General features: G+C 43.6%; 1 protein-coding gene across 1 annotated transcript in view; it reads left to right on the forward strand.

Annotated features, from left to right (window-relative positions):
• The window catches only part of LOC126252757 (liprin-beta-1), a 1,040,988-nt gene that overhangs the window by 462,302 nt on the left and 555,631 nt on the right, over window positions 1-23,055 (forward strand). Inside the window, exon 3 of the mRNA XM_049953679.1 lies at window positions 2,858-3,045. Within this exon, the coding sequence (XP_049809636.1) occupies window positions 2,858-3,045 (188 nt within the window). The remainder of the gene's footprint in view (window positions 1-2,857; window positions 3,046-23,055) is intronic.

The raw sequence follows: 23,055 nt of genomic DNA on the forward strand, positions 1-23,055 counted from the left end.
CTTCATTTCCATAAAGAAGATTAAATCACTACGAAAAATACTCGCGAAGTTTTCCGCACCCCTCATATGCAACGACTGCATTCCTTTCGTAAGCCACATTATTGTTCCGCGACGACGTTGCCACAGTCTAACGTAACAGTCACGACAGCCCATATCTTTTTTGAGTAAGTTGACTATTGAGTTCAGCGGGATCTTGCGAAAGCGATCGTAATCGTTTATATTGCTTTGTAGAATGGCTTTTACAAACAGCAGCGTCTATGGCGTAATAAATTACAGCAACAACAAGAAGTAGTCATCAAATTTGTCTTTTTTTAGGTTTCCTAAGGACCCTTCGAGGTATGGAACGGTACAATACAAAAGTTCATTTACTATTCTCTCGCGACATACACATATTTACGGAATAATGTCGTTTTCTCTTAAGAACCAAAAAGGCCAAGTAAACGGCAGAAGACCTGACCTTTTGTAAAAAGACATCGTATATCTACTCAACAGCGTGAAGTTTTCTTCACTGTGCTTTCAGTCAAATCAGTGTGTGTGGAACGTTGGGAACTCGTATGGAATGCAATATGTACATTATTTAACGTATAAAATAAGTCACTACAAATCTGTCTGAAGGGAAAATCACACAGACGTGATAATAAAACGGCAGAAGCAAAAAACAGTGTTTTCCAAGATAGGAGACCCCCAATTCCACAATTGTTGCTACATCTGAACCACAGACGGCAAGACACTTCAACACACTCGGTCTTGAAGCAGAAGTAATTAAATTTACAGAATTAAACGTGTATCAGAAAGTTGAGTGAGATGCAAGAATTTGAGAAACATTAGTTAACATACAAAATTGTTACGTATCAAGAAGAGTGCCCATCGTAATAAGAACAGGCAACAACAGAATTACAGAGGGGTCCAAAAAAATGTATCCACTGTTTAAAAGCCCATAACTTGTAAACTAATTGACGGAGTTGTCTCTTTTTTTTCGTGGAAGTGTAGCTTAAAATCCAACTTAAAGATATCACTGTAGGTGTTCGAAATGGTCGCTATTAACATCCACACACAAACGATGCCGCCGAACTGCAGCACGAACTACTGACTGCAACGTGTTCAGTTGGATATTTGCACATGAATGTACGATGGATTCTCGAAGTTCATTCAATGTGATTGGCTTTTGTCGATAAACGACGTCCTTTAGTGTTCCCCACAGGTAAAAGTCCAGAGAAGTTAGGTCTGGGGAACCTGTTGAATACTCCACAGCACCTCTACGGCCTATCCATCTCCCTGGTAGATTTTCGTCGAGATACGCCCTAACACGACTTTTGGTAGTGGGCTGGGGCACCATCTTGTAGAAAGTAAACTCTTCCGTCTCCAAACAAGTCTGTGATAGCCGATAAAATGGACGTCTGAAGCTTCTGAAGGTACACCTCACCGGTAACTGTGCCGTCAAAGAAGAATGGCCCAATGAAGCCCCGGTAAGACAACCAACACCAACACCACACATTTACTCCTGGAAATATCACGGCTTTGTCTACATGGACGTTCGCATTTTCGGCGGCCCAGTAGATGCAATTGTGGCGATTTACTGTACCACTGAGTTTGAACTGTGCCTCATCAGACCACACAATCATCTGTGCAAACACTTCGTCGTTGCGCACCATGTTAGTAAACCACTCGCAGTACTCCATTATACGGTCTGGGTCGTTCTCGTTCATTGCGTGTAGCGATCGTGGGAGTAGCACTTCCACTTTGCTGTCTTCAAAATTCTCCGAACACTTGAGCGACTCACTCCAGTTTCACAAGCACACCGTCTCACAGACTTCTGTGGTGAGCGAGTGAATTGTTGTAACACACGACGGGAGTTTGCTGGATTGTTTATGTTACCGGTCGTCCAGATCATTGTTTGTGTACATCTTTAACACAGCCTTCGGCTTCAAATTTGTCTCGAATGCGACGAATCATTAAACGTGTCGGTGGCTCTGTTTGATACTCATTTTGCCATTGCCGTTGAACCTCATTAATGTTTTCGTACTTAAAATACCACTTCAAAACTGACTTTCTTTCATCGAATGCAAGCCTTGCGCCAGCCATGTTTACTCGAGTACCTAGGTGCAACTAAGAACAAAACACAGACTATCTGGCGAATGCCATGCGACAAAACAAAACAACGCAATACAACGCTTGTGTGGCGATTGCCGGAACTATAAACTTTTACACTACCAAAGATGAGACAACTCCGCCAATTAGTTTGCCAGTTATGGACTTTTAAACTGTGGATACATTTTTTTGGACCCCTCTGTATGTGCATCTCTCGTGTGAAATGTGTTTATATTTTGTTGCTTTCAGCGGAGCAAGCTGCAATTATACACATAATTATTCTAAAGTATTTCTTCACGAATAAATGTCAGTAAATGATAGAGATTTTTACATTTTTACGTTTATTTGACAATGATTCATATCTTCTGATATTACACATATCTTCTGATATTACACAAATTCTTGAAGGCAAAAAAATGAGAGAAATACTTCGCAAATCATAGAAGAAGGATGAAAAACAAACTTTATTCCTACGACGCATGTGCTTCTGCTTCTCACCGCTTGGAGTGCTCGTGTCTCTGCATCTTTCAGACAGTAATACTTTTTGGCAGCTGAGTGTGTTGCGACTGTCTGTATCAGACTGTGGCATTACCTTAACTCAGACTAGCCGTGTGGCAGTTCAAAGATAACCACCAGCTGAGGATGTGTTACAGTGCCTCGTGTGAGCGGCACGCAAGCAAAGGAGACATTTTTCCCGGCTGAAATCGTATATTGTGAAATTGTTATGACGGCGTTTGTTGTTTAACACGTGTTCTCGTGTGTGTTGCAGGGGCGCGCCTGGAGCATACGGATGTGACGGCAGGCTCACCGCCCAGCGGAGGCGGCGGGGGCGGCGCGGCGGTATCGGAGGCGTTGCAGCAGCTGGTGGCGGCGCTGCAGGCCGCGTCGCCGACCCCTCCGCCCCCAGCGCCGGACGCGGCCTCCCACCAGCTGCTCCTGCACTGGTTGACCCAGCAGGTAGGCAAGTCAGCGGCACGGCGCCTCACTTCTCGGAAACACGTAGTAGCTCGTATATCACAGAGCGGGCAAGACCACGTAAGGAGACCGTTTGATTGCCTTATCGAGCGAGTCGGCGCAGTTAAGACATTGGACTCGTGTGTGCTAAATACCTTAAGGCAAATGCCGGACAGTCCATTTGGACAAAGGACTCGTCCGATTTTCTTCCCCCATCCGTCCTCAGGCTTCGTTTCTAAACATCTACTCATCTATGGGACGATGCACCCCATCTTCCTGACTTACGTTCACTTTCTTTATGTCATCTGCACACTAACGCCCTCCAGTCATCTCATCCTCTTTTAACATCAATCCGTACCACAGCATTAGGGACAATCGAGTAAATTAGTAGTCACTATAACGGTTATACCTGGCTCCATAGCCGATTCGAATTCTGGCGCTGCACACTTTTCACTGTCAGTATTTGGTCAACAAGGGGAGGAGAGGTGGTGACGTAAACTTTCTGATGACCAGTCTTTGCGCCAATATCTCTGATTAAATTCCAGACCTCTCCGCAGTGTATCATGAAGTGAGCGCAAGTTAATGGTGCTTCGTCCGTCGGATGAAGACGTTAAGCTCTGCAGTCCCTTGGTGCTAGTAGACTATACGCTGGCACAAGTTTCATCTTCACTCTTCCCTCATTCACCCCAACCGTAGACTATGCACTCGGCACAGTCACACACATTTGACTCCTCATAACAGGTCGAAGGAAGGTAACGGCAAGCCACTTTCACTAAAACGTTACCAGAACGGCCATCCAGGTTTCCTGCATCTGCTCCCTGACGTTGATCCCCTGACTATGGGACTACTCTGACTTTGGCTAGCGGTTGCACCAAATGATTCTATAAACAATGCCTATTGCCTAAAGCGGACAACTGGGAAACATGCGGAAAGACCGATTACTGTTTGAGTTGGGTTGGGTTGCTTGGGGGAAGAGCCCAAACAACGAGGTCATCGGTCTCATCGGATTAGGGAAGGACGGGGAAGGAAGTCGGCCGTGCCCTTTCGAAGGAATCATGCCGGCCTTTGCCTGGAGCGATTTAGGGAAATCACGGAAAACCTAAATCAGGATGGCCAGTCGCGGGATTCAACCGTCGTCCTCCCGAATGCAAGTCCAGTGTGCTAACCACTGTGCCACCTCGCTCGGTGATTATTATTTGATTCCACGATTACCGAACAAGCATTAGAAGCAGCCACATCCATTAAAAATACGTAAATATGCGTACGGAGCGACTTAAAGTGGAGTAACCACATAAAACTAACTGGAGGTAAGGCAGATGGCACACACATTCATAGGGAGAATCTTCAGGAACTGTACCCCACACTCGAAGGAGGTGGCTTACAAAACCCTAATTAGACCGATACTTAAATATACCTTCTCAGTCTTGATCCTTTATCAGAAATAATGGATTGAAAAAATAGAGAAAATTCAAAGAAGAGCCACGCCTTTCGTCACAGGCTCGTCCAGTAAGCAGGAAAGCGTCTTGGACATGCTTATCCGTTGTCAGTGTCAGACACTACAAAAGGGGCACTGTACATCTTTGTGTAGGTCACTGAAAAAATTCCGACAGCATACACTATGTGATCGAAAGTGTCTTGACACCCCCAGAAACAGACGTTTTTCATATTACGTTCATTGTGCTGCTACCTACTGCCAGATACTCCTTATCAGCGAACTTAGTAATCATTAGACATCGTGAGAGGGCAGAATGGGGCGCTCTGCGGAACTCACGGACTTCGAACGTGGTCAGGTGATTGGGTGTCACTTGTGTCATACGCTTATACGTGAGATTTCCACACATCCCTAGGCCCACTGTTTCCTATGTGTTGTTGTTGATGTGGTCTTCAGTCCAGAGGCTGGTTTGATGCAGCTCTCGGTGCTACTCTACCCTGTGCAAGGTACTTCATCTCCCAGTACCTACTGCAACCTACATCCTTCTGAATCTGTTTAGTGTACTCATCTCTTGGTCTCCCTCTACGAATTTTACCCTCCACGCTGCCCCCCAATACGAAATTGGTGATCCCTTGATGCCATAGAATATGCCCTACCAACCGATCCCTTCTTCTAGTCAAGTCGTGCCTCATATTTCTCTTCTCTCCAGTTCTATTCAACACCTCCTCATTAGTTATGTGATCTACCCATCTAATCTTCAGCATTATTCTGTAGCACCACATTTCGAAAGCTTCTATTCTCTTCTTGTCTATGTATCGCCCACGTTTCACTTCCATACATGGCGACACTCCATACAAATACTTCCAGAAACGACTTCCTGACTTTTAAATCTATACTCGATGTTAGCAAATTTTTCTTCTTCAGAAACGCTTTCCTTGCCATTGCCAGTCTACATTTTATATTCTCTTTACTTCGACCAAATGAGTTATTTTGCTCTTCAAATAGCAAAACTCATCTACTACAGTGTCTCATTTCCTAATCTAATTAACTCAGCATCACCCGATTTAATTCGACTACATTCCATTATCCTCGTTTTGCTTTTGTTGATGTTAATCTTATGTCCTCCTTTCAAGACACTGTCCATTCCGTTCAGCTGCTCTTCCAGGTCCTTTGCTGTTTCTGACAGAATTATAATGTATCGGCGAACCTCAAACTTTTTATTTCGTCTCCATGGATTTTAATTCCTACTCCGAATTTTTCTTTTGTTTCGTTCACTGCTTGCTCAATATACAAATTGAATAACATCGGGGATAGGCTACAACCCTTTCTCACTCCCTTCCCAATCACTGCTTCCCTTTCATGTCCCTCGACTCTTATAACTGCCATCTGGTTTCTGTGCAAAATGTAAATAGCCGCTGGCCGTAGTGGCCGAGCGGTTCTTGGCGCTTCAGTCTGGAACCGCGCGACCGCTACGATTGCAGGTTCGAATCTTGCCTCGGGCATGGATGTGTGTGATGTCCTTAGGTTAGTTAGGTTTAAGTAGTTCTAAGACCTAGGGGACTGGTGACCTCAGATGTTGAGTCCCATAGTGCTCAGAGCCATTTGAACCATTTGTGTAAATAGCCTTTCGCTCCCTGTATTTTACCCCTGCCACCTTTAGAATTTGAAGGACAGTATTCCAGTCAACATTTTCAAAAGCTTTCTCTAAGTCTACAAATGCTAGAAACGTAGGTTTGCCTTTCCTTAATCTATTTTCTAAGATATGTCGTAAGGTTAGTACTGCTTCACGTGTTCCAACATTTCTACGGAATCCAAACTGATCTTCCCCGAGGTCGGCTTCTACCAGTTTTTCCATTCGTTTGTAAAGAATTCGTGTTAGTATTTTGCAGCCGTGGCTTATTAAACTGATAATTCGGTAATTTTCACATCTGTCAACACCTGATTTCTTTGGGAAACGTGAAGGGACACGTACAGCACAAAAGCGTACAGGCGACCTTGTCTGTTGACTGAGAGAGACCGCCGACAGTTGAAGAGGGTCGTAATGTGTAATAGGCAGACATCCATCCAGACCATCACATAGGAATTACAAAGTGCATCAGGATCCACTGCAAGTACTACGACAGTTAGGCGCGAAAAGATAAAACTTGGATTTCACGGTCGAGCGGCTGCATTTAACCCTTTCAAACCTGAACTTTTTCTGGAAAGGTAAATTTTCCTTTATGTGGTAATACTCTTAGATGATTTTTTAATGATTTTAGATGCAAGATTTATACAAAAATATGTACCTATTTCCAGAACATTCGTTTTGCACTTGGCTTCGCTTTATGGACTAAAATATCTAATTGTAAATTGCTCTCTATTTTAATAAACGGTAGCATGGTGATTCAATAACTACCATGCAAAATAACAATATTCAGTTACAGAGTGGAGTATAGCGAACCAACCACATCCGCTTATTCTGGTGGTCACCAGATGCTGCGCACTGCTACATTGACTTCCGGGTATTGTCATAGCGATCTCAACAGTTGGCAGCACTTGCCCATAGTGAAAATGTTAAAAATTAACAAATATGTACCTCAGATTTCCATTGGAAAAAAATACTTCCGTTGCAGCTGAGACATACTAAAATTTAATGTACACAGCTGTAGCCAGTCGGTCTGAAAAGGATAAGCCACACATCACGCTAGTAAATGCCAAACGACGCCTCGCTTGATGTAAGGAGAGTAAACATTGGACGATTGAGCAGTGGAACAACGTTGTGTGAGGTGATGCATCACGATACACAGTGAGGCGATCCGACGACAGGGTGTGGGTATGGGGAATGCCCGGTGAACGTCACCTGTCAGCGTTTGTAATGCTGCCAGTGAAATTCGGAGGCGGTGGTGTTATGGTGTGGTCGTGTTTTTCATGGAGAGGGCTTGCACCCCTTGTTGTTTTTCGTGGCACTATCACAACACAGGCCTCCATTGGTGTTCTAAGCACCTTGTATCTTCGCACTGTTGAAGAACAATTGCGGATGGCGATTGCATCTTTCAACACGATCGAGCACCTGTTCATAATGCACGGCCTGTGCCGGAGTGTTTGTACAACAACAACATCCCTGTAATGGACTGGCCTGCACAGAGTCCTGACCTGAATCATATAGAACGTCCTGGAATGGTTTGGAACGCCGACTTCGTGCCAGGTCTCACGAACGACATCGACACCTCTTCTCAGTGCAGCACTCCGTGAAGAATGGGCTGCCATTCCCATAGAAATTTTGGGCTGCCATTCCCATAGAAATTTTCCATCACCTTATTGAACGTATGACTGCGGGAGTGGAAGCTGTCATCAAGGCTAAGGGTGGGCCAACACCATATTGAATTCCAGCATTACCGATGGACGGCACCACGAACTTGTAAGTCATTTTCAGCCAGGTGTCCGGATACTTTTGATGTCAGTGTACCTTCATAGAAGTTTCAACCTACATATTGATAGGTCCCAAATACAGATTGGTTATAATTAAACTTTCGCTTCTTGAGGCAGTGTAGACTTTATAGGGATGATGGTTGGACTGTGCGCTGCAAGAATTTCGTTGTATTAGTGTCATGACTTGCTGTTAGACGCCGGTATTTCACTGGCAGTCAACATGGGTGTGGACAAGGTGAGCAGGGATTTATTCGTAAAACTTCTGTTAAAACAACAACAACAGTGCTGCCGCTCTTCGCGAGTATCGACGCGTTACAGGAACGTGGAGAGGTCCTCTTTCCGCACCTAATCTGAAGAACATGAATCGGATTTTCCAGTTAATTGGCGATTTGGGAATCACTCTTGGGACATGCCGACGACCATTTGAACCACAAATTGTTGAAGAAGCTACTGTTGCCATGGCAAAGAATGCTGGAAGAAATGTGCCATCTTCAAACAGTGTACGAATTTTGTCACGACAGCTGAACATTCCAAGATCCTCCGTTCGAAAGGTGCTGCGAACAACTGTGAAATGGTATCTCTGGTGACGTTCCAGGCTGTCGTGGATGCAGGTGACCATCATATTTAGCAACGTTCGTAACCAGAAACAATTAACAAATGTCACCCTCTCATGTCGAAGCTGAAATGTGTTTCTTCGAATGGTTTTTTCGTTATTTCTCTTCCGCATCTATAAATGTTTCCTCAAAGTTTCATTGTCCTGCGATCACTCCTTTTTCTTGGGGGCACCCTCAGGTCTAGCGAAAGTTTAATTATAACCATCCGCCGGCCGCGGTGGCCGAGCTGTTCTAGGCGCATCAATCTGGAAGCGCGCTGCTGCTACGGTCGCAGGTTCGCATCCTGCCTCGGTCATGGATGTGTGTGATGTCGTTAGGTTAGTTAGGTTTAAGTAGTTCTAAGTTCTAGGGGACTGATGACCACAGCAGTTAAGTCCCATAGTGCTCAGGGCCATTTTTTATAACCATCCTCTATATCTCGCGAAAAACCATGAAGGTAAGGAGAGAGATGTTCGAGCCCAAACGTATTGCATACATAGGCATAGGGACTCTCTCTCTCTCTATCTCTCTCTCTATCTCTCTCTCTAGCACAAAAAAATGGTTCAAATGGCTCTGAGCACTATGCGACTTAACTTCTAAGGTCATCAGTCGGCTAGAACTTAGAACTAATTAAACCTAACTAAGCTAAGGACATCACACACATCCATGCCCGAGGCAGGATTCGAACCTGCGACCGTAGCGGTCGCTCGGCTCCAGACTGTAGCGCCTAGAACCGCACGGCCACTCCGGCCGGCTCTCTCTAGCGCAAACGTCAGTGTTGCGAGATTCTCAGAATGTTCAGAGACAGCTAAATTTGTGTAGTCCAGTATCAGTCTGTTTACTCTTTGTCAAAGGATGCGATATCAACGTGTGAATGGTTTCCGTGAAAGGATTTGATCGTACCTAAGTGTCGGCTCACGTAATACGTGTTGTTAGATAGGACGTGTGGCATGTAACCGGTTTGAGCTGCTGCCTTTCGTTGTTGAAACAAATTGTTTGGCTGAAGTAAGTGGAAAATAATACTGAGTGTGGCACGTATGCATAGCGGATGACAGAATAAAGATTAGAAGTATCGAATTCGTGGAATATAAGTTTGTTTTAGACAATAATGTGGTAGTAAACCGGCTGTAGCCTAAATTAAAGAAACATTCCAACATCTGCATCAGGGAAGCCATGGAAATTACAAAACACGAGTCTTGTGCGGCACGTCGCTCACACACAAAGACGAGGCACCTTTAATGGAAATTCAGATGCCCACAACTGGAAACAGTACTCTGCCTCTAAAAACACAACTGTCGGAACTGAAGCGTTACCACCCGACGTAAAACTTACATGCTCGGGCAATTTCATCGTGGGATAATTCCGTCTCCTTGTAATTTGTGTGATATCACATCCATCGTACTGCTGTCAGCTCTTCCTGAATTATTTATTTTTCTGTTACTTTGAGATGGTCCGTCAGCAGGAAAATGATGTAACAATAATTTACATAGTTGCTATATCCAATTAGTTTGCTTCATGTTCATTAGGCGATATGGTTGGTAAGGAATAGTTACTAAATACGCATTCATGATCGCGATGTGGCAACAAGGAATCAGCATATCTTATGGGTTCATGTTGAAATAAGTGGTATTTACGAGACTTGTAGCATTTGGTTTTATTTATTTTATTTTATTTTTTAGCAGTGCTATGGGTTTATCATTTTACCTCTACATATCGCGATAGTACGTCAGTGATATAGAAAAAACGTTCTGTACAAATCTTACTGAATTATACCAGAGATTTTTGTGCTCTTATGCCTATCCATTTGGAAATAAACTACTGCATGATAGTCACATTTATTCGTAACTATTTCGTTAGTATTTATGCATTGCGATAAGTAGTTTAAAATTTTTTATTATTTTTGCATCACTATTGTCAGTTAAGGAAAACATATTGAATAAATACCATTCAGCGGTGAGCCTTCGGACATTCTTCATGTCATCCTTATATTCTTATCCGTAATATAAACGAGTGACGTAGTTAACATTTAAAGTTGTTGATCGTAGGTCGGTAACGTTCCACCTCGTTCATATAGCTCCATTTCCGTTGTTTCCCGATTATTTAGAGCACATGCCTACTGTTTATTTGTCTCCAGGTCGCGTTTCAAAGATTTAAACCTCCACCATCAGGAGGATTTACATTTGTTAGTATGACATGCGTGTGTGTGTTACGTTACGATTTTTTTTGGAGGAACTTGAGGCACTGCCTCCTGTGGTCACAGGTTCCTTTCACTGTCGTGACACGTCACATGTATACTGTCACATTTGTTTACAAAATATGACTGTACATGTGATGTATTACAGCAGTGAAAGGAACCTATGCCCACTGGAGATAGTGCCACAAGTTCCTTCAAAAAATCGTAACACAACACAGACACACATGTCATACTAACAAATGTAAATCCACCCGATGATGGAGGCTTAAACCTTTGAAACTCGTCGTGGAGATAAATAGACAGTGACTGGCAACAGTTAATTTATTCTTTCATTTAGCCTGCCGGAGTGGCCGAGCGGTTCTAGGCGCTTCAGTCTGGAACCGCGCTACCGCTACGGTCGCAGGTTCGAATCCTGCCTCGGGCATGGATGTGTGTGATGTCCTTAGGTTAGTTAGGTTTAAGTAGTTCTACGTTCTAGGGGACTGATGATCTCAGAAGTTAAGTCCCATAGTGCTCAGAGCCATTTCAACCATTTCTTTCATTTAATTCAATAACATCCACGGTAAAGGCTAGCCTAAAATGTTCGCATTTTAACTTGTGCCTACTGTTAAGTATCTAAGTGGCCGTTCCATGGTGTTTGAGCCTGCAACGTGTTCCCATTTTCAGGACTTTATCATTTACGGCACTTCCTCCGAGATACCTATATGCTATAGACATAAAAATGCGAGAACGTTCAGAACACAGCTTTTAGTATTGGCTTCTGCCATTCACCACATATGTTGGCCGCTATTGTTCGCGGAGTTTGAACTTCATTTATGTCTGCACCTGAGACTCTCAGGAATACTGCACGAGTATATAGAACCTTTTGTAACTGCCTGAGACTTGCTGTGGCAGAGAATCAATGACAGTATCTCTCTTTATTCTTATACGTCTACCATTACTTTCTGCATTCTTTCATCTGAGGTGCTGAAGTATTTATTTTCTATTTGGATTGTAGCATTAAATGTAAAGGCATTGCACCGTGACACATCTCGAAAGAGCTATTATTTCACGGCTTGCTTTACGAAAATTTCATTGCATTTACGAATTAAGATCCAGAAAAAGAAATCCAATTTTTAGGAGGTAATCTCTGCATACGGAGCGAGACAACCTATGTTTATGCTGAACGAACATTAAGATCCCACCAACAGAAAATAATAGGATGTCACTGGGTTAAACTGGAATGAGATTTGGTTCTAAGGGTTTTCGCGGCGATGTGGGAGACGATGTAATATTTTTGTCCAGGAGGACGGGCAGTTCAGTTTTTTTGCGCAATATTTCGAAATTTGCGTTGTCGCCTTCGTTAGGCGCACCGAACCAAGGTCTGAGGTGAGCTCGCTGCGTGGGTCCAGTCAAAACGTGCTTTAATACCACTCCTAGCAGATGACTAGGTCAGTAATCTAAAGTTTTGCACAAAGAAAGTAGTCGTCAACCCACCTGGACATGTAGAAACACATCGGAGTAACATTGCATTCTGTGCCCAAAAATCTGTATTTAGATATTAGCCTATTCCTGAAATAGTTCAGTGCAAACCTCTAGAGGTGTCTTAAGTGATGGCAAGTGCTAATGCTTTGTTATATTAGGATTATCACTACAACGTGTGCCAACTTTGCTATGTTGTTGTTGTGGTCTTCAGTCCTGAGACTGGTTTGATGCAGCTCTCCATGCTACTCTATCCTGTGCAAGCTTCTTCATCTCCCAGTACCTACTGCAACCTACATCCTTCTGAATCTGCTTAGTGTATTGATCTCTTGGTCTCCCTCTACGATTTTTACCCTCCACGCTGCCCTCCAATGCTAAATTTGTGATCCCTTGATGCCTCAAAACATGTCCTACCAACCGATCCCTTCTTCTAGTCAAGTTGTGCCACAAACTTCTCTTCTCCCCAATCCTATTCAATACCTCCTCATTAGTTATTTGATCTACCCACCTTATCTTCAGCATTCTTCTGTAGCACCACATTTCGAAAGCTTCTATTCTCTTCTTGTCCAAACTGGTTATCGTCCATGTTTCACTTCCATACATGGCTACACTCCATACAAATACTTTCAGAAACGACTTCCTGACACTTAAATCTATACTCGATGTTAACAAATTTCTCTTCTTCAGAAACGATTTCCTTGCCATTGCCAGTCTACATTTTATATCCTCTCTACTTCGACCATCATCAGTTATTTAACTCCCTAAATAGCAAAACTCCTTTACTACTTTAAGTGTCTCGTTTCCTAATCTAATCCCCTCAGCATCACCCGATTTAATTCGACTACATTCCATTATCCTCGTTTTGCTTTTGTTGATGTTCATCTTATATCCTCCTTTCAAGACACTGTCCATTCCGTTCAACTGCTCTTCCAAGTCCTTTGCTGTCTCTGACAGAATTACAATGTCATCGGCGAACCTCAAAGTTTTTACTTCTTCTCCATGAATTTTAATACCTACTCCGAATTTTTCTTTTGTTTCCTTTACTGCTTGCTCAATATACAGATTGAATAACATCGGGGAGAGGCTACAACCCTGTCTTACTCCCTTCCCAACCGCTGCTTCCCTTTCATGTCCCTCGACTCTTATAACTGCCATCTGGTTTCTGTACAAATTGTAAATAGCCTTTCGCTCCCTGTATTTTACCCCTGCCACCTTTAGAATTTGAAAGAGAGTATTCCAGTTAACGTTGTCAAAAGCTTTCTCTAAGTCTACAAATGCTAGAAACGTAGGTTTGCCTTTTCTTAATCTTTCTTCTAAGATAAGTCGTAAGGTTAGTATTGCCTCACGTGTTCCAACATTTCTACGGAATCCAAACTGATCTTCCCCGAGGTCCGCTTCTACCAGTTTTTCCATTCGTCTGTAAAGAATTCGCGTTAGTATTTTGCAGCTGTGACTTATTAAACTGATAGTTCGGTAATTTTCACATCTGTCAACACCTGCTTTCTTTGGGATTGGAATTATTATATTCTTCTTGAAGTCTGTGGGTATTTCGCCTGTCTCATACATCTTGCTCACCAGATGGTAGAGTTTTGTCATGACTGGCTCTCCCAAGGCCATCAGTAGTTCTAATGGAATGTTGTCTACTCCCGGGGCCTTGTTTCGACTCAGGTCTTTCAGTGCTCTGTCAAACTCTTCACGCAGTATCTTATCTCCCATTTCATCTTCATCTACATCCTCTTCCATTTCCATAATACTGTCCTCAAGTACATCGCCCTTGTATAAACCCTCTATATACTCCTTCCACCTTTCTGCCTTGCCTTCTTTGCTTAGAACTGGGTTGCCATCTGAGCTCTTGATATTCATACAAGTGGTTCTCTTCTCTCCAAAGGTCTCTTTAATTTTCCTGTAGGCAGTATCTATCTTACCCCTAATGAGACAAGCCTCTACATCCTTACATTTGTCCTCTAGCCATCCCTGCTTAGCCATTTTGCACTTTCTGTCGATCTCATTTTTGAGACGTTTGTATTCCCTTTTCCCTGCTTCATTTACTGCATTTTTATATTTCCTCCTTTCATCAATTAAATTCAATATTTCTTCTGTTACCCAAGGATTTCTATTAGCCCTCGTCTTTTTACCTACTTGATCCTCTGCTGCCTTCACTACTTCATCCCTCAGAGCTACCCATTCTTCTTCTACTGTATTTCTTTCCCCCATTCCTGTTAATTGTTCCCTTATGCCCTCCCTGAAACTCTCTACAACCTCTGGTTCTTTCAGTTTATCCAGGTCCCATCTCCTTAAATTCCCACCTTTTTGCAGTTTCTTCAGTTTCAATCTGCAGTTCATAACCAATAGATTGTGGTCAGAATCCACATCTGCCCCTGGAAATGTCTTACAATTTAAAACCTGGTTCCTAAATCTCTGTCTTACCATTATATAATCTATCTGATACCTATTAGTATCTCCAGGATTCTTCCATGTATACAACCTTCTTTTATGATTCTTGAACCAAGTGTTAGCTATGATTAAGTTATGCTCTGTGCAAAATTCTACAAGGCGGCTTCCTCTTTCATTTCTTCCCCCCAATCCATATTCACCTACTATGTTTCCTTCTCTCCCTTTTCCTACTGACAAATTCCAGTCACCCATGACTATTAAATTTTCGTCTCCCTTCACTACCTGAATAATTTCTTTTATCTCGTCATACATTTCATCAATTTCTTCATCATCTGCAGAGCTAGTTGGCATATAAACTTGTACTACTGTAGTAGGCATGGGCTTTGTGTCTATCTTGGCCACAATAATGCGTTCACTATGCTGTTTGTAGTAGCTAACCCGCACTCCTACTTTTTTATTCATTATTAAACCTACTCCTGCGTTACCCCTATTTGATTTTGTATTTATAACCCTGTAATCACCTGACCAAAAGTCTTGTTCCTCCTGCCACCGAACTTCACTAATTCCCACTATATCTAACTTTAACCTATCCATTTCCCTTTTTAAATTTTCTAACCTACCTGCCCGATTAAGGGATCTGACATTCCACGCTCCGATCCGTAGAACGCCAGTTTTCTTTCTCCTGATAACGACATCCTCTTGAGTAGTCCCCGCCCGGAGATCCGAATGGGGGACTATTTTACCTCCGGAATATTTTACCCAAGAGGACGCCATCATCATTTAATCATACAGTAAAGCTGCATGTCCTCGGGAAAAATTACGGCTGTAGTTTCCCCTTGCTTTCAGCCGTTCGCAGTACCAGCACAGCAAGGCCGTTTTGGTTAATGTTACAAGGCCAGATCAGTCAAACATCCAGACTGTTGCCCCTGCAACTACTGAAAAGGCTGCTGCCCCTCTTCAGGAACCACATGTTTGTCTGGCCTCTCAGCAGATACCCCTCCGTTGTGGTTGCACCTACGGTACGGCCATCTGTATCGCTGAGGCACGCAAGCCTCCCCACCAACGGCAAGGTCCATGGTTCATAACTACTTTAAATTTGATATATTCATTAAGCTTCTTGGTCCGCAGCTCGTGGTCGTGCGGTAGCGTTCTCGCTTCCCACGCCCGGGTTCCCGGGTTCGATTCCCGGCGGGGTCAGGGATTTTCTGTGCCTCCTGATGACTGGGTGTTGTGTGATGTCCTTAGGTTAGTTAGGTTTAAGTAGTTCTAAGTTCTAGGGGACTGATGACCATAGATGTTAAGTCCCATAGTGCTCAGAGCCATTTGAACCATTTAAGCTTCTTGTGTATCTGCAAATAGTTTCGTTCGAAGTTGAGCTCAGCCTTTGCTCTTCTTTCTTTACGACCTTCGAAATTTACATTTCTTTATACCGTCACGCGAGTAGCAAGTGGTATTTCCTTTCCGCCATAGAGGACTGCTGCTCAAACCTGGCACATTGCGTCAGGCCTTATGTGTTATTGGTTAAAGCATCTTCAAGAAGAAAATTCTCACGAGAAAGCCCATAACAGCATCATGACCAGGCTATTCATTAGACAGATCTTATGCATTAATTGTCTTTCATTCGTTGTTGATTTTTATTTAACTGAGAAAGAGCCACATGTTACCAAAAACTGGGAAGAAGCTTCGGGGTTGAGCACTTTCAAATTTTGTTTGCTACAACGCAGTTTAACAAGTAGGTGTTAAGCAACTGAACATTCAAATCAGTCATAGGACGCTAACGACTAGTGTGGAAACGAAGGATGAATTTCGTGAGAAATTTTCCCAACTGCATAATGGCTCTAAGCACTATGGGACTTAACATCTGAGGTCATCAGTCCCCGAGGCTTAGAACTACTTAAGGACATCACACACATCCATGCCCGAGGCAGGATTCGAACCTGCGACCGTAGCAGTCGCGCGGTTCCAGACTGAAGCCCCTAGAATCGCACCGCGGCCGGCTTTCCCAACTGCAGTTGGTTGCTCAGCACCTTCATATATTGTTCAGCACAGGTCTTACATCGCTTAACGTGATGGTACTTTGTATTGGTAGTGTAATGTAATGAAGACCATATCTCCGTGTAGTGTCTCCGATTGGTAAACTGTACAAAAAGAAGAAAAAAAATAGTTGTAATGATCGCAAGCGTAATGGTATAATTTTTTTTATTGTAGGTGGGATCGTAGTCGGTTGCATTCAATATACTTGGGCTTTCTTCCAAGTTAAACTCACTGGTTTACGTTTTCTCAAAAGTCTCGTCAGAGAGCCCTTATTCGGCGAAAGATGTCGCTAACAGGTCAGCAAGAGGAGCGATTCACTGCTTGTCCACCCACCTCTCCTCTAACACAAAAAGGAAGTCCATATCACGGGATATCTCAAAGGTTACGCCTTTCCCCACTCGTCGCAAAATAACGCCTACATATCAGAAAGAGCTTATGGGACGTAATTAGCCCGCAGCCAACCTCCATTGTGCTTCCCAAAATAAATGTTACTTTTTTTTGTACTGGCAGCTAAATGAACTCTCTTGTACACTCAAATCATTCGCTGAAATGTCTAGTAACATAGTGAGATGCACGGCATTGTTCCAGACTGTAGCACCTAGAACCGCACGGCCACTCCGGCCGGCATACGGTACGTCCCTGGAGGAATGGTCAGTATTCAGGGATATGACAGGAACGATCATTCGAAGCAAAAAAAAGTATAGTAAACATGGGCTCTAAAATGCATACCTTAAGAGCTATGAGCACTTAATCTTCTACTAAGCAAGTGCTCGTAGTTCTTAAAATACGCTTTTTAGAGTCCATGTTTACTAGACTTTTTTTCGTGTTTTGTTTCGTGCAACAACGTCCCAAAATATGGAAAGCAAAGAACTTACAGTGGAAGAGATTCGTTTCACAGTTTAGAAGATGAAGACGTGCGCATAGCTGTTAAGGTACGTATTTTAGAGCCCATGTTTACAATAATTTCTTATTTCGAATGAGCGTTGGTATCATATCCCCTAATCTTGGAACACTCCTGCAACACCCGTACACGTAGGCTTATGTATAAACATACTTTTCCAATGTAAAAATTAGTTACTCACTTCGGAAAACATAATACGTCTTCTAATTTATAGCGAGGAACAATCTCATAAGAACTGAAAAACGTGATCAGAAACTATGTTAAAAAACAAATAAACTTAATTATAATCTCAATTCGCCGGCCGCTGTGGTTGAGTGGTTCTAGGCTCTTTAATCCGGAACCAAGCGGCTGCTATGGTCGCAGGTTCGAATCCTGCCTCGGGCATGGATGTGTGTGATGTCCTTAGGTTAGTTAGGTTTAAGTAGGTCTAAGTTCTAGGGGACTGATGACCTCCGATGTTAAGTCACATAGTGCTCCGAGTCATTTGAACCATTTTATAATCTCAGTTCGACAGAAGTTAGGAGTAAAGAACGATAACAGATGCGATGAAAAATTTCTTTTTTCTTCCAAGCTGGTGGAGGATGTATAAATGCAACTGCTCGTGGGGGATAAAAATATAACGTTTTCTTAAGGTTTATTTATTATATAAAAATATTATTTGCGATCGATTTCTAAGATTCTGTGCTTCATCATCATTTTTGCCTGACTGAATCGAAACCCGAAGTGATGTAGTTCCAGTTATACATAGCATTATTTCAGCCCCGTGTACTTCCCCTATTAAAAAAGTGATGTTAATGTACCTAATTACAATTCAACAGATTTGAACGTAAGTAGAATTGAAGTGCGTGCCCAAATACCTCCTGATTTACGTGCGCACGGGTCTCGATTTTATTAAGCAAAGGGTGAAGTATGATAGCTTCCAGCTTTATCGCATATATTTTTACATTAATACTGGTAAAGTACAAAAGTGATTTTTTTTGTGAACAGTTGACTGGTTCAACTACCAGGAATTAAACTGTAGGCGAAGGTTTCGTGTCATAAAAAGGATGACAAAGTATAAAAACATATTTAGTTGAAGATCACAAACTGTCTTAAAATATCACCTGTAATAAAGAAGGCAAACACAAGCAAACAAATGTGCTGCCGAGTTATAAGTTGTGTAAAAACTGTCACTGTTCTCCCTTGTATTTATTAATTTGTACAATATACCGTCAGGCACAATAACCTACGAATTCGAAGTTGTCTTTTATTGGATGTATTTTGCTGTCCTGGTAAACGAGGTTCGTAGACTTTCAGGGTCAGAGTCAGTTTCTGTAATGTTCTTCTCGGTTCTAGACTGCGTCATAGTATTAAATTTTCACCGTTTCAACTGTTATTGCAAATGTCCTTCCTCACACCCAGGCAAATTTTATGTCAAAAGTAGCGCTGGTGTTGCAGACCTTGCTTATCTCAAAGTTGTTGTTTTATCTCCTTGTCCTAAATAACTCACACGGAGGTGGTAGCTTTCGACGCAGAAGTAGTCGGTAAGAGTGCCGGCAATGGAATAAATTTTCATCAGCAGGGTTTGGCGTAGTAGAAATCCCGAAGTTTATTTTTTGCCCTGTAGACTGTGCACCAGTGCCTTATCTTAAATTTGAAACTTTGTCACATGCTTTTAATAACTGTATGAGGAAGTAAACCAAGGCGGCCCCTTGGCGCATTACGAGAGATATATGCGCCATCTCCGTGTTTGAGTCTTCCAGACATCTACTCACTGTACTCACATAACAAATTACGAACACAGCGCTGGTACTCATTTCTGTACTTGGATATACGACGCGGCATCAGCAGATCCGATGAGGCAAATGTTATTCCGCTTGCTAACGATGACAGCGAAGTGGAATCCAGTGGTAGTCGCCAGTAGCTCATGATCACCGTCGGACTAACTTCACGATAATACACAATACTGCGACCAACAAATTTTAGCTGTTCCCTAACTGTGTGAGGCACTTCACTTCGCCGAGACTTCGGCATTATGTGAACATTACTTCTCCACGTAGTCAGCGTGGCGTGGCGACGTTAATGGACTGTTAGTTCCGTGCTCTGGACAGGGCCCAGCAGAATGCGGCATTCAGCTGGTCGAAATAGCAACATTATCAACGTAGCACGCTTCACATCGCAACGCGCGAGGACCTGTGCGATGTGTGAGATTATTGGGCCGAGAAATGTAGGGAAGTATCCGCCAGGCGCAGCGTATGCGTGACAGTGTGAGAGGGACAGAGAGAGGTAGATGGAGGGGGAGAGAGAGAGAGAGAGAGAGAGAGAGAGAGAGAGAGAGAGAGACGATGGGGCGGGGTGATGGAGGGAGGCAGGCAGGCAGGTCTACGCATTTCCGGCGTGCTTGCCGCTGTGGCATTGGGACTAGCCGCCTGTCGTTCCACAGTTGCAAACCTGCCACTGCTGGAGCTGTATCGTGTCGATCTGGAGGTAGGACAGCGCTTTATTCACACGAATTTTGCGTTGAGCTGCTGTTCCGCTCATCGCTGGACAGGAACGGCCCTCAAACGAGACAAACTGCAAAATTTGATTTCTGTGCTTGATGTTTTCTAAATACACTACTGGCCATTAAAATTGCTACACCACGAAGATGACGTGCTACAGACGCGAAATTTAACCGACAGGAAGAAGATGCTGTGACATGCAAATGATTAGCTTTTCAGAGCATCCACACAAGGTTGGCGCCGGTGGCGACACCTACAACGTGCTGACATGAGGAAAGTTTCCAACCGATTTCTCATACACCAACAGCAGTTGACCGGCGTTGCCTGGTGAAGCGTCGTTGTGATGCCTCGTGTAAGGAGGAGAAATGCGTACCATCACGTTTCCGACTTTGATAAAGGCCGGATTGTAGCCTATCGCGATTGCGGTTTATCGTATCGCGACATTGCTGCTCGCGTTGGTCGAGATCCAATGACTGTTAGTAGAATATGGAATCGGTGGGTTCAGGATGGTAATACGGAACGCCGTGCTGGATCCCAATGGCCTCGTATCACTAGCAGTCGAGATGACAGGCATCTTATCCGCATGGCTGTAACGGATCGTGCAGCCACGTCTCGATCCCTGAGTCAACAGATGGGGACGTTTGCAAGACAACAACCATCTGCACGAACAGTTCGACGACGTTTGCAGCAGCACGGACTATCAGCTCGGAGACCATGGCTGCGGTTACCCTTGACGCTGCATCAGAGACAGGAGCGCCTGCGATGGTGTACTCAACGACGAAACTGGGTGCTCGTATGGCAAAACGTCATTTTTTCGGATGAACCCAGGTTCTGTTTACAGCATCATGATGGTCGCATCCGTGTTTGGCGACATCGCGGTGAACGCACATTGGAAGCGTGTATTCGTCATCGCCATGCTGGCGTATCAGCCGGCGTGATGGTATGAGGTGCCATTGGTTACACGTCTCCGTCACCTCTTGTTCGCATTGACGGCTCTCTGAACGGTGGACGTTACATTTCAGTTGTGTTACGACCCGTGACTTTACCCCTCATTTGATCCCTGCGAAACCCTACATTTCAGCAGGATAATGCACGACCGCATGTTGCAGGTCCTGTACGGGCCTTTCTGGATACAGAAACTGTTCGACTACTGCCCTGACCAGCACATTCTACAGATCTGTCACCAACTGAAAGCGTCTGGTCAATGGTGGCCGAGCAACTGGCTCGTCACAGTACGCCAGTCACTACTCTTGATGAACTGTGGTATCGTGTTGAAGCTGCATGGGTAGCTGTACCTGAACACGCCATCCAAGCTCTGTTTGACTCAATGCCCAGGCGTATCAAGGCCGTTATTACGGTCAGAGGTGGTTGTTCTGGGTATTGATTTCTCAGGATCTCTGCACCAAAATTGCGTGAAAATGTAATCACGTGTCAGTTCTAGTATAATATATTTGTCCAATACCCATTAATCATCTGCATTTCTTCTTAGTGTAGCAATTTTATTGGCCAGTAGTGTAATAGTAGTGTATTCAGTGATCTAGCAAGAAAGGGTTCGTTTCTCGTCTACATTGCTATCTTTTCTTTTCCATGTGTGATGGCTTAGATGTAGAAGTGTAAGAATAGCTGTTGTGAGTGTATGGTGCGTATGCGGGTGTTATTTTTGTTTTATTTGTGGCCATCGGAGAGTTATAAGAGAACGAATCCCAGTACCTACTGTCAGCCTTGACTTCTCGAACAGCAGAAACATATCCGACGGATAGAACAAAACAAACGTTGTAATTAGGTATTCCTCAATGAGACACTGCAGAGGGACTCCGAATTTAACACATTTCAACAGCGAATTATGCACCACCACATCTTTTCATGTAGTCGGCCAAATTCTGATGACACACATTCCTTTTCATTAGGATCTGAACCGCGTACAACCATGCACGGCACCGAGCTGTCTTGCGGAGATGAGGGTGTCCGCCTGACAAATTCATAAACTTGTCGTTATGTGCAGCATTCCAGGAAATGCTTCCTTACTTTAGAATAAGTGAAAAATATACAAACGTCAGGACTTGAATAGTGTACATGAATAGAGTACAGAAGACGGACTCCCGAAGATCAATTACAAGCTGTTTCCGAAAACATGGGTGTATAAAACCGCAACAGTTCACATGTCTGGTTAAATCTCAAACACTTGTCGTCGCCCAGATTTGACATCAAGCATCGACACCTAAATGCTTGGTGTTTCCTTCTTCGGACCGTGCCGCCTCCTAACGAAGCCGAATATCAGCTTCACTTTACGTTTATTTTCTTTTATAATGGAGCACAGCCCGGTTTTACGAGATACTGTTGAACGTTTAATGCCGATACACAGAACTGATTTTACAGCTTAAGCATCTTACCTCAAATATTGTATGGGGCATCGTTTTCACGCAATGTTACCGGTCAGTACCACAGTTTGTGATGCTGCAGAAACCCCATCAGATGTTTCTCGCCAGATTGACGTCATTATATACAACAACTCGTCAGTAGCTTCAGTACGCGAGATCTCAACTCAGCAAGATTGGCAAGTAAGGGTGTGATGAACTAACGATTTTTAACGAAGTCCCAAGAGAAAATATCTCGAGACGGCAGACCTGGGAAGCGATGAGGGTACGTAATTGACCCGCCTCGAGAAGTCCGCTCACCTGGGAATCGGTAATCGTTATTCCATCTTCCAATTTTATCTGGCGATCTCACAGCTAAGAATGCCAGCATGGACGGTCGGATAGAGGTAACGGAAATTAAACCTTCGCATCAAACAGTGTATAGTGCACGACTGCTGTGGTGGCTTGGAATAATTCACAAGGAAATATACACGTTAACGTCCATACTCCAGACTGTGACATGGTTTTCATGTGGTAAAAACTGTTCACTTCGTCAGCAGTTGCCTGCAGAGAACGTCATTCCTTTTTCCCGCAGAAATGCCAGTCCTTCATGGAAATTTTAAAAATGCACTGTCTAATCAAAAGTATCCAGACATCTATTAAACTCCGTCTGAATAGGCCTCGGAAGGCTCAACGGTAGCAGCCGACCGCCGTGTCATACTCTGACGACAGGCGTCACTGGATGCGTATATGGAAGGCATG

The sequence above is a fragment of the Schistocerca nitens genome, chromosome 4 (genome assembly GCF_023898315.1).
Source record: "Schistocerca nitens isolate TAMUIC-IGC-003100 chromosome 4, iqSchNite1.1, whole genome shotgun sequence".
In the NCBI taxonomy this organism is placed as follows: domain Eukaryota; kingdom Metazoa; phylum Arthropoda; class Insecta; order Orthoptera; family Acrididae; genus Schistocerca; species Schistocerca nitens.